This window comes from Gymnoscopelus microlampas (genome assembly GCF_963454915.1).
Source record: "Gymnoscopelus microlampas genome assembly, chromosome: 14".
Classification (NCBI taxonomy): Eukaryota; Metazoa; Chordata; class Actinopteri; order Myctophiformes; family Myctophidae; genus Gymnoscopelus; species Gymnoscopelus microlampas.
In genome coordinates this window covers 34,083,015-34,096,081 of record NC_139951.1, presented here as the reverse complement: position 1 = coordinate 34,096,081, position 13,067 = coordinate 34,083,015, and the positions used below count along the sequence as shown (strand labels likewise).

The 13,067-nt window shown below is 40.3% G+C and overlaps 1 protein-coding gene and 1 long non-coding RNA gene across 2 annotated transcripts; both read right to left on the bottom strand.

The window, feature by feature from the left end:
• Positions 1-5,378: 5,378 nt before the first annotated feature.
• Positions 5,379-5,831, bottom strand: LOC311059654. Its single transcript, XR_014602183.1, has 2 exons — positions 5,684-5,831; positions 5,379-5,580 (listed from the first exon to the last, which is right to left on the bottom strand). It is a non-coding gene; the product is annotated as an uncharacterized lncRNA (long non-coding RNA).
• A 1,548-nt stretch (positions 5,832-7,379) lies between these two features.
• LOC311060331 (uncharacterized protein) lies at positions 7,380-11,434 on the bottom strand. The gene is made up of 2 exons (XM_084078474.1): positions 10,750-11,434; positions 7,380-7,648 (listed from the first exon to the last, which is right to left on the bottom strand). Exon 1 carries the CDS (start codon positions 11,349-11,351, stop codon positions 10,761-10,763), a length of 591 nt encoding a protein of 196 aa, XP_083934600.1. The 5' UTR covers positions 11,352-11,434; the 3' UTR covers positions 7,380-7,648; positions 10,750-10,760.
• Positions 11,435-13,067: the final 1,633 nt, after the last annotated feature.

The window sequence follows — 13,067 nt, the reverse complement described above, 5'->3', positions numbered from 1 at the left end:
GACACGCAGATCGACGGCGATTTGGAAGTCGTGGCTCTTTTGAAAAGCACACATTGGACTGGAGTTTCAGTTCAGTTCAGGCCAGGGGCTCTTAAAATGTTTGGTTGTTTGTAGCAATTGTTGACATATTATAGGCCTTACGTGTCATATGTTCAAGCATGTTTAAATTATGTATACTTTACCTTATTTCAGACTATTTTTTTAACACTTTTTTGGGGGGGGAAATCCATTTCAACATTGAGGTGCCCAGACTTCTCACATGTCCACTCTTCATGACCTGAGATCAGCTAGTAGTGGTTCAAGAGCTTCACACATCATCACTTGAAACATCAAATAGACCAGACAGTTTTTTTTTTTATTGATTGAATACTTCATTTAGAAGTTTGCAGAGAAAAAGCACATGGAAGTACAGTTCACAATTCAAAACTAAATAGGATTGAAAAAGCCCAGAAAAGCCGGATTGGCTTTTTTCAAATGGGGTCCTCACGTACTCAATTCAAGGAGGTATCTATAGATCACAATGCTATGTGAACACTGGACAGTGATTGCCCCTTTCGGAACCCTGTAATACCTTTTTTTAATTTGAGATGATGGTATCCTGGATACTGTCATCCCAAATACTAAAACGGTATACAGGGTTCCGAAAGGAGCTATGTAGAAAGGTTATGTGCTGACCTATGTCATATAGTTTTATCAGATGTTCTCCAAAGATTCCATTCCAATACCACTTAAAATATTCCTCTGGTGTAGTACTATTCATTAATTCTATCTATCTATCTATCTATCTAATTTCCCCTGAAAATAGATATAGATATAAATCAATAGATATTAATCAATAAATAAATAGAACAGTGAAATGATGCCAAGTTGTATGAATGTGTACTAAAGCCTCTGTCTGTGACTACCTGATGGACAAAGAGGCAAGAGCAGAAAAATAAACAAATGAAAGAATGATGGGAATCCAAATCCACCAAAATCCGTGCCAGGATTTGCATGCAGCGGGTTAGTTTACAATCCTCTGTTCAGTGGAATGCTATGGAGGTCGTTTATTATAGTGTCGTGTGTGTGTGTGTGTATGTGTGCAGGCCATTGACAATATCATTGAGGGTTGCACACGTTGTTTTGTGCATCGATTCGACGAGGTGGTTTAAAGGACATAAACAACTACACTGATTATAGATGTTGCGGCTGAAAGAGAAGGCAATGAATGCATGAAAGAAAACCATGCGCCATCCACCACGCGTGTTCTGTTCTCTTTCGATGACATCATCACCACTCCACATACACACAAGACACTGGCAGCGTTGCCATATTTTGTGAGAGAAATAAGCAACCGAGGTAGACTGAAAACAAGCCCAAAAGAAGCAACTAGGCCGCATGAGCACTTTAACCTATTATACGTCGGCTATTTGAAAATACTAATAGCCTATCTACAAGCTCACGACGCGTCGCGATGCGACGGGTTGTGAGCTTGTTGATCTGCTATTTTCAAAAACTCTTGAAATAAAATGTGGAATATTTGGAATATTTTTGAAACATTCTAACAAGTTACAACACAAATGCTCCCTGTGGCGCAAAACACTTTCATGAAAATATTTGAGAACCACTGGTTTAAATGACAATTAAAACATTTGGAAGAAAGCCTAAATAAGCAGTTAGGCCTACACTTTAGAAACAACTCAAACGAGCCCAAAAATGCAACCCGCAACTAACCAATATTTACAAGCTGCTTTACAGAAAAACAACCCCAAAGTTGCTTATAATAAGCCGACATGGCAACACTGGAATCGACCCTGCGCTAAAGGCTGCGCCGGTGCCTTGGGCTGCGCATACTGGGTGGGCTGCGCATACAGAAGTGGTTCTCAAACTTTGTCATCATGCCCATATAAATATAGTTTTGGCCTCGGACCCCCACCTGAAAATAGTTTGTGCCAGGGACCCTACCTCTATGCAGGGACCCCCATACAACAGTGGTTCTCAACCAGTGGTCCGGGGACCACCAGTGGTCCTTGAGGGGGTTCCAGGGGGTCCCTAGCCAAACTAATAGTTAGGAACCAAATGGACCCTTATGGGTCTGTAACTCTGAGAGTGTACAAATGGGACCAAATGGACCCTAAACGGGTCCATTTGGTCCCATTTGTACACTCTCAGAGTTAAATGAACATTAATGATGATGATAGAGTGTAGATTGGGAACCCCAAGAAATCAAAATGGTTGAGTCCCTGGCATATCGAATGGGGGTCCATGGGCTAATATTTGTCAATTTGGGGGTCCTTGACGCGAAAAAAGTTGAAAACCACTGCCATACAAGATTTGTGTTGTTGCAACACAAGATTTTATGAAAATAGCTGATCTTCAAGCTCACAGCTAGTTATATCGGGTTTAAAGTGGTTTAAACTGATTTTGATGTTATAGCAATTAATTCATTAATTAATTAATACCCCCTGGAACCCCACTTTGAGAACCCCTGGCATACAGGATGATGATGATTATACTACACTTTGCTAAAACAAACAGTTGACAACACAACATTTTGTGCATGTTTTACAAAGCAGTTACATTTATTGATAGTTGAAGTCGAGTTAAGATGCATTGTCACTGTTTTCTCCCAATTGTTTTGGCCAACAGAACTGTATATTATTTCGTTGGTAAACAACTTGATATAATACATACATCATCATTCTGAGAGCTTTCTGTGTGGGCATCTCAGTGAACAGATCCTTGAAGGAACTGATGTATGCCAGTGGTGGTGTAAAGTACATTTACTCAAGTAATGTAGCCTGCTTAAGTAAAGTTTTGGGGTATTTTTACTTTATAGACTTTGTAGTTTTTGATTATTATTACAAAACATACAGTAACCACTTCAGCCCTATATACATTTCGGCCATTTGAAAATAGCAGGTCCACAAGCTCAAAATGGCACACATTCTGAGCTTGTGGATCTGCTATTTTCAAAAGAGTTTTATACATTACATTTGAAAACTTGTGAACAGGACATTCTGCATAATGTGTACTTTCTACTTTTGGTACTTGAAGTACATTTTGATACCAATACTTTTGTACTTTTAGGGCACGGTCACAATCTGCCAAGGCTTTGTCAATGCAAATGCATGGATTCATGGTCAAAACATGCAAGACCATGAATCCACACATTTGCATTGACAAAGCATTGGGAGATTTGGCAGGGAAAATAAAAGTGTGGTGTGACCGTGCCCTTACTGAAGTAAATTTTGAATTTCTGACTTTTACTTGTAAAAGAGTATTTCTACATCGCGGTATTGATACATTTACTTAAGTAAAGAAATTGAGTACTTTTTTCCACCACTGTATGAGGCACAGGATTAAATGTTTAAAGGAAGACTAATGTAAAGACTGAAACAACTTTTAAATGTGAAATAGCTGCTTAAAATGTCATAATTAGTATAATTGCATTGATTTACAAATCAGTGAAATAGTAGTGTGTACACCCTGGGGTTATAAAATCAGCCAAGTAATCAAAGTAGCAGTCAACATTCTAAACTCTAGATTAGTGCTGTGCTGCCATCTGCTGTCCCTATGTATTTATGCAGTGTGCTAATGTTCCTCCTTGTGAGGACCAACTAAGAATCACTCACAAATATTACTCTTTCTTGGGTTGCTGTTGTGCTTTGCGGAAGAATTCACTAACAGAAGTCAATTTTCAGATAAATAATCTGCAGCCTTAATAGACCTAATAGAAAAAACAAAGACAAAACCGCTTGCAAATGTGTTTGTTTATGTTTGGGCCTCTGAAATGTAATTGGCTGGTGGGTTATGCCCAGTTTCATTGCTGAGAGTCCTTTGAGAAGAAGTTGCATTATTTTTTTTTAACTTACTGTGACTTGAGAACAGAGTCTTTTATGCAGCACTTAGGCAAATTGGTTTCAGGGCCATGGATAAAGATGGCTTATTTTATTGTCTTAGCCCTGCAATGCTCAAAGCGTCAACCAGGGTCGGGTAAAGTTTAGACAGGTGAACTGTGAAACACCATCACGCCAAGGGACACAAGAGGCCACCGGAGTGTGAACTGTTGGCAGCAAGACAACTACCAAGCACCGAGCTGACTATAGTCATGGTAGAACTTAATCCCTGGCCTCTTTGTCACCACGGCACTGTGTTAAACAGTGTCGGGTTCAGCTGACCCACGGCATGGGTGTTTGTCTACGCCGGGTATATGTGTGCATTCTCGCTGCGAGGTACTTGGCAACGGGCTCTGGAAAGACACATTAGGTGCGAACTGGAAACTTAATCCTGGGAGAAGGTTTTCAGGATTTTGACACCTAAGAATCGTATGTCAACAGAGCAGCATAGCTTAACTGCCATCTTCATGCATTTGTTTGGGAGGCAGGGCTACAGCAATGAATTAGTAATGCGTGCCTGACACATTTCCAAATACTTCCCTTGTGCAAGGCTACAAGACTGTGTAAAAGCCTACCCTTTGAAAACTCTACAGCCTTTGCAAAGTGAGATTGACAGATAGGTAAACCAAAGGATGGACTGTCTACTATTCTGAACCTCAATATAATTATATGGTGTGACCGTGAAACCATTTATAATTACGATGACGATTTAATAATCATAATAATGATTATTTAACCCTTAACCTTAAGTCAGGCTAATAATTAAAAAAAATCTATCCTGAAGCTGCACATATTAGGCATTTGCTAGAAATCCTATTTTCCAATACAGCAATGCACACTGAAATCAGAACATTGCAAAGAAGCTTAGACAAACAATTTACATCTTTTGTTTGTTTTACCTAATTGCTATATAAGCCTGCTTTATACCACAACATAACGTGTCATGTGGCGTTGCTCAATAGAATTGAAAATATGCTATTTCTGTTATTTTCGCCTAAGCATAAATCAGACCATTTGTCAGTAAAGACGGATGATATTCTTCTATTGTTCAGTAGACGCAGGGTGTGTTCATGGTTGCCACAGAAAAACCTCTTGTGTCACACACATGACAGGATTTGAAATGGGTTGCAATGTCAATATAGTTTAATCTTTAATAACAGCAGGTAAATGTTTGATTACATCAAACTCCTAGCTGTGTCATGTTATAGTCAGGAAAACAGCTGCTTTTCCCTCCTGGAAACAACCCATTGTTGTAAAACAAGAGCACACTGCCCAAGTAGATAATGGACCCAGTTTGACTGGTTTCTGCTGAATGACTTGAACAACCAATACTCAGATTTCACAATAGGAACATCACCAAAGAAGCTCTTCAAAAGCCTTAACAGAAATTAAAATAAACATGAAAATTCTTTCCTCTGGGCCATGGTCATTGTTAAGTAGAAATACAAATAAAATCTTTTGATTTATGTATGTGTTTTTAAAAGAGACAACACAGTAAGATAATGTTGCTGATTAATTCACATTTAATATTCCTATTATTCGTTTTACAAAGACTTGATTTAAGAAGAGTCAGCAAAGTGCAACAAGATAAATACAAAATGCAAAAATAGAAGCATGCCAACTTCATGAACAAGGCAAGTCTGAAGAACCATCTCAGGTTCAAGTTTCGTCCTCCAGGGCGCCACGTTGTGCAATAAACAACCTAGAAGAAAAAAAAGAGCTGGTTGAGTGATTTCATTGTACACAATTCATATCGATTAAAATCATTAACCTGATAGTAGCTTGTATAGAATGATAATTTTCACCTGTTTTTGGCAAGTTTGGTGTCAAGTTGGACCAATTTCAGGTGATACTGTATGCCCAGAAAGTACCTGTAAATTAAGCCATTTTGATCTGTGATTGTCTCTTGAGCCCTACATGGCCTTCCAGCTATGAATCTCATTTCAAGGCAGTAGCAGCTCCTCAGATGAACCCTCCAGGTTTCCCAGATACCAGAAGATCCAAAATCCCAAACTGATGAAAATAAGCAGAGGTCCCGTGAAGATGAAGAAATCCCAGAAGCTGAAGGGGGCAAAGATGCCGAGGAAGAACAGAATGAGACCTGCTGCATCAAAAAGAATCGCAACTAGGAAGAAAGTTAAGCAGCGGCCAACATAGGGTGAATAATCCATTACTCAGCAGAATCAACTTGTTAGTTTTCTCTTCCTTCGTGCGATTATTCACTGCCTTCACAGACAATCTATCTGTCCCGACATATTCAAAATGTTTACAATGAAATAAATCTCCCTTGCATCTGTTCCCTTTGCCTCTCTGTGCCGTTTGTCAGGCGGATGAGAAGGATTGATTTTTTTTTTAAAGACGCCAGGTCACATTCCTCTCAGAAGGATCCACTATCTGATGCATATTTCTCATAGCAGAAGTTTTACAAAGGAGAAATGTGTTTCCCCCAATGATGACAACAGATTTTGTGTTCCGCCTTCTACCTCTGGCCATGTTTGTTTGACATATCTTCATTTCATAAACCTAATGCATTTCTGAACCCATAGATCCAAGCTTTATCTTAGGTTCACAGATGGACCCGAAAGCAAAAAATATTAGTCAATGTTCTGACATGAAACATCTACAGTATGCATACTTTGAGATAAACACATGGCAGAACAACACGCCGGGTGATATAGGCCAGTGGTTCCTAAACAGTGTTCAGAGACAAGTCCAGAGGTGTATCCTGAGAGTTTGAGACAACCACACATTATTGCAATATATATAAAGTTATGATTTGTTTAATTACTATTTCAGTAATTTGTGCACACTAATCTCCAATTACAGAGTAAAATTCTATACCCAAAGTACATTTATTTTAAACTATTTATTTGGCATTAGTAAATATAAATGTTTACGGAGTGATAACACGTTAATATAGATGCTATTTTGCACCGATATGAATACAGGTGTGGCTTGAGATTTTGACTTGCCCTTTTGTGTGACCTGGGCACAAAAAGTTTGAAAACAAAACCAGACACTGTGGCACCGGCTAGAGCAGACTTACATTGTGTAAAGCAGCTGTCAGGTGGCATGGTCTTTTTTAAACTGATCTAGAAGCTCACAACACAATGCGATGTGAGCTTCTAGATCTGCTATTTTGGCTATTTGTTTTAGTTTCTTGGGGGGGCATTTATGCCAATAATGGCTGTGACAAAATAGGGACGCCAGATTTAAAGTAGTCAAAGAGGACGGGGTGGCAGACAACAGAAACCAGACAAGGAAATGGAAGAATTACTGTAGATTGACCCCACCTGTTCCTTACACAACTCACTGTGTGGGTGTTAACATGTTATCTAGCATCAACCAACATCAGGCAGCCAAGTGCTGCTGTACACTGTGCATGCTAATATACCCTGCCTTTGTAAGTCTCCACTCCACTCCCTGGTTGCACACAAACAAATATGACCACATCGTTTTCTATGAAAACACAGATATGACCACATTGTTTTCTATGAAAATTTTATTCAAAGGAAAATACTGTCACAAAAAAAGCAGCACATAAAAATAGAATTTTGCTATATACAAACATACATGGGGAACTGAAGACCTTTCCATCTACTGTGCACAGCCCTTTTTGTTTATTGCATGTGAAGGGCTTTTCCCTGAAAAAGAAATCGTCTTCTCTATTAAAAGTCTTTCATTTATAAAGGTTAAAATCATCTGGTGGGACTGGGGAAAGCAGCACGGCAGAGGGAGTCCATCCTTCAAACCAGAAAGCCAGACGTCACCTGCAAAGTAAAGGAGGGATTAGTGAGAATAAATGAATCAGTATCACTGAAGAGAGTACATTTCTATGTATTCAGCAGTGAGGTCTGAATATCTAAATGCCAATCAGTTTGCATATCCATTTCCTTTTGAAGTAGGTAGCTTGCTGGCACCAGACAACCAAATTTGGTCAAGAGGGAAATAGATAAGACGTACTGCACTACAGAATTATGATCTGGTCTGAATGAACTCTTAAATCACAGCTTGAGAAAAACAAATAATGAAACTAGAAAAAGTGCTCCTCGGAGCACAGGTCTCCGCCAGGTCACGTCGTTATTGTGGCCTCCTGGTGGCGCTATAATAGGACAATGTGAAAAGGGTGGCATTTCTTCCTCTGCCTAGTGGGAATGAGCGTGCATTCATGATTTGAGGCATTTTGTTGCAAAAATGTGTTTTGCTAAATTAGACCTGCTGGTGGCGCTATAACAGGGCAATGTGAAAAGGGGGTCATTGCGTCCTTGGCCTGGTGGGAATGTGTGTGCAAATTTTCACGGAAATCACACGCTGCGTTCATGATTTGAGACATTTTGTTCAAAACGGACCAATCCTGCCAACTTTGGAAGCCAACCTTAGCCAATCAGGATGTAATATGAAATATCGGACAGATCCGTCTTGATCACATGACTATAGAGATATTGTGTACCGATTTGCGTGATATTTGGATAAAATCTGTAGGAGTAATATCCACAAATCGGCCTCCTGGTGGCGCTATAACAGGCCCATGTGAAAAATTTGGGGCAGAGGTTCTGCTGTGGCATCGAGGGAGTGTGTGTGTGCAGTTTCACAGCGACTGGGGCAACGGTGGCGGAGATTAGCTGGTAACAGACAGAAGGACGGACGGACACACACACACACACACACACACACACACACGGACGGACGGACGGACGGACGGAGGGTAAAACATACTCTCTCGCCATGCCTTCGGCCTGGCGGAGACAATAACATCATGGTTAAATTGCATCCATTTCTATCTGATTCTTCAATTTTATATTTTAAATGTCAGCATTTGATACCAGCAAACTGCCTGTTTGAATTTGAATTTGAGGCCCACAACTTCTGCATTATGATTGGATTTTGTGACAACATTAGAGCCTCTGAAAACAAGGCAAATATCAGTGCAGTTGGTGCAACAACAGCAGCAAGTGTGTAATGTAATAACAGCAAATAAAACCTTTAACCTAATCTGGCTGTGTTACTCAACTGCTAATGCAATCAGTTAATGTCTTCTGGGGAAATTATGTTTGTCAAAATGCATAAGTGTTGTGTTCACTGTGCCAATATTTATTCACTCTTAGTCACTATTACGTCTAAATAAATGTCTGAATTGTCATAATGGAGCATAACAGGTGGCCTCTACACTTCCAATGTTGTCCTTTGGTGGAGACTTGTTAGAGGAATGTCCAATGATCAAACACTTAATGCCTTCTAAGTGCAGGGCAGTGCAAATGCTCCTTTGTGTAGAAGCCATATCATATTTTAAAGTAACCACAATGTATGCCTATACTGCTGTGTCTGTTCATTTGACCATTTCAAACAAGTCCCCCCGTTCGAGATCATTACCCATGTTAAATAATGAATCAACCTAAGTGTCATTAAAATAGAGTATCAGGAACAAATTAAGGGGAGCATAAGAAGACAAATATAATCATCATATTCGGGGGCCTCTGTGAGGTGACCCATAGACTACAACATTCTGCTCCATTGAATCAATAAGTGCTCTGGGAGTTCCATTAAAATGTAATCGAGTCTTTCAGCCCAACGGGTATTCTGGCTTGCCACCCAGTTATAAGCAATCCTTAACTGACGGTTAAAATAATGCAGAACTGTGAAGGTGAATAGAAATGGCCTGGCCCATTAATTAAAAGCTGCCAAGGGCCACTGAAGATCTTTTCACAGCAGTCAGAAGAAAAAAAAAAAAGAAATTAATTATTATTACAGATATTCATGAGCAAGTGAACAATCAGGTCCTGAGGTATCATACATTCCACAGGCTTGGCTGTGTATTTCACTTGATCAAGTGAGACCATTATGTGACATTTCATAATTAAGATTAGGATGAGACGAGCAAAGGGACTGCTCCCATACCAACCACACTCAGACAACAAAGTGATGAAAGAGTTTTAAATCCTGGAGCAAGTAATGGTAACCAAAACAACACCATATTATATTAGCCTTCATAGAAACATTAGAAATGTGCAAGCCTGTATCCCCTACTCCACTGCATGGTGAGATTTTGTGGATGTAGATGCACTGAATATTTATGACATTCCATTATTGTTGTTTTGTGGGACCATTGGCTGCTGGCAGGTCATACATATTTCATTGCCTTGCATTATACTTTCAGGAAACGCAACAGGTTATGATGTCAGGGGCATTAAAAGTAGGTTAGGGGAATGTGTGGGAAAGTCGGTACACACAACAACTAGTTCTTCTATAACAATACAAAGCACAGAAAATAGAGCAGATATTCAGGTGGCGGAGTGAGTGAGGACAGGACAGGTGATGTTTTTGTTTGTTTTGTTTTTTAACAGTGGTGGAAAGTAACTAAGTACATTTACTCCAGTGCTGTACTTAATTACTATTTTGAGGTGCTTTTACTTTACTGGAGTACTTCCAATTTTCTATAGTTTTACTTCTACTCCAATACATGGAGTAGAAGACAATTATTGTACTTTTTACTCCACTACAATTATTTGAAAAATGTAATTACTAGTTACTTTGTAGGTTTTGATTATTATTCCAAAACATACATTAACCACTTCCTATTTAAACTTTGGCTATCTACAAGCTCCCAATGCATTGTGAGCTTGTAGATCTGCTATTTTCAAAAGATTTGTATACATATGATAACTTGTGAAACGGGACATACTGCACAATGAGTACTTTTACTTTTTTAAGTATATATTTATGCCTATACCTTTGTACTTTTACTCAACTAAAGTTTGATTACAGGACTTTTACTTTTAACAGAGTGTTTCTACATTGCAGTATTGATACTTTTACTTAACAACATTTTGGGCACTTTTTCCACCACCAGTGGTTTTTAAGGTGAAATACCCACCATCTCTTGTTTCAGAGCAGCCTTTCTGCCTTGCCATCCACAGTCTGCTGCAGAGACACGTCGGAGGAGTTCTTCAGATTCAAAATGCCCAACTCCACAGTTTTCTCAGAGGGTACACCACCGTCAGTGCTCCTATCATACGCTCTATTGTCATAACCCGACATGGTGTTATCTTCCCAGGTAATCCGAGACGGTGCATGGGCAGGGATTGTCCCATTTATGATCCCTTTCTCATGCTCTGTGCTGCTGCACTTCTTCTTCATCTCGCCGGCTTCCAGGCTTTTCACCCCACTCTGGGAGGAGAGCCTCTCCGACACTTTCCTCGCCCAGTGCGTGAAGTTAACGTCCAGGGCTTCCAGCGCCCAGTCCTGGTCCGAGCAGTTGTAGTGCACCTTCACGTTGCCCGTGTACCACATGATCCACCACACCAGGCTGAGGAAAATAATGAGCGAGCCCGTGTAGATGAGGAAATCTCCGTAGAAGCGTCCGTCCACGTTCAGATTGGCGAAAATGCCCACCAGAAGGACCGCCAGTCCCCCCACGTCAAACGCGATGGCCATGAAGAATAACGGCGCACACTTACCCACGCAGTTCTGAGCCATACCTATGGAGCGGTGATATGCGCTCAAATAACGGCACGCAACAGTTTAACTCGTTTTTCAGGGAGCACATTTCCTACACACCTTACACCTGAGAAGCACACACCTGTGTGCAGAGCCCCGCCCCCCTGTGACGTGGGTGTGAACGGGGGGGGGGGGGGGGGGGGGGGGGGGGGGCGTGTGTGAATTGGGGGCGGGGGGTAGGGCTGTCACGATTATGACATTTTACATGACGATTAATTGACTGTCACACAAATAATTGCGATTAAAGATTTCAGTTTTGTGTTTTTGTCGTGGACTGGAATGTATGAATAAAAAATATACATTTCTGTTTGGCTTTTATAGGCTTTGAAGTTGCACAGGGTAGATATGGCAAATAACATAAATTATACAAAGAAATGACTGACATATTTTATAACTTTAATAGTGGAAATAGACGATCTACAAGCTTGTAGATCTGCTATTTCCACTATTTTTGAAAATGTTTGAAAATATTTGAACATTACTCACACATGGGACATGGAAACAATTATGACGATTATGATTAAATTATGAAAATAGCCGATCGACAAGCTCACAACGCGTTGCAGCGTGATGCATTGTGACCTTGTCAATCGGCTATTTTCAGCAAAAGCTTCCCCCACAATATGGATGCTGGGGTTTAAGTGGTTAAAGATAGAAAGTGGATTTTGCTATTGTCCCCCCCCCCCCCACACTACACTATATAAATTCACAATTTTCCATAACTGACCCTATGCCAGCCTCTTGTGTGGCATAGTGGCATGAGAAGAAGTTGCTGAGATCAGTTACCCACCAGGGCATGATGCTGCTTATTTCAACAAGCTAAACGCTACATTGAAAACTGCATGTTTTAATTGATTTCATGACTTATTAAGCCCATAATTAACTTGAATATGTAGAAGATGGCATGGATTGCCTCCAGTGAACTAGCTCCGTCATGGCTCAGAGTGATTTCTCTGGCAAATTTTGCACGCATCTGCTGTAGAAAATTAGAAGAAAATAGAAACCGGGATGTGCAGTCCAACACACCCAGAGAGAGGAAATGATAGAGTGAGAGGGAGCATGGATGGAGACAGACAGACAGACAGACAGACAGACAGGCAGGCAGGCAGGCAGGCAGACAGACAGACAGACAGACAGACAGACAGAGAAAGAGCTAGAGACAGAGCAAGAGACAGAGGAGGGTGAGGAGGAGGATTACAAAGAAGAAGAAGAACAACAAAACATCAACAACAACACATTTTAACCACTTATAACCCTATAGTACTCCATTGACTGGGATCCCCACTCCCCAGGGGTCTGTACTTGGCCATGCTCCATGCTATAAATCAAGTTTAACCTAAATTAAAACATGTCAAAACACTTGAACCAACTTATCGTGTAGTAATCACAGTTAATGATGATGTAATATTAGCCAAACTTGGCTGTTGTTAAGGCTTGGGTGCAGTGTGTCTCTGCCTGTTTTGTGTGCTCTCTGTCTCTGTCTTTGATTGCAGGTAGATTGCTGGCAGGTGGTACTGAGGAATGGCTGTCGTATTTAGGGACCTATTCCATGCTTTGTCTGATTTGCAAGGAATCTTTGTATAATTTTTAGGAAATATGGCTGCTTAGTTGTGTTTCATTACAGTAGGAAGTATCTGAAGCATCCTAGTTATACAGTAGGTAGCTTGATTTGGAGACACAAAGTAGGCCTTTCTC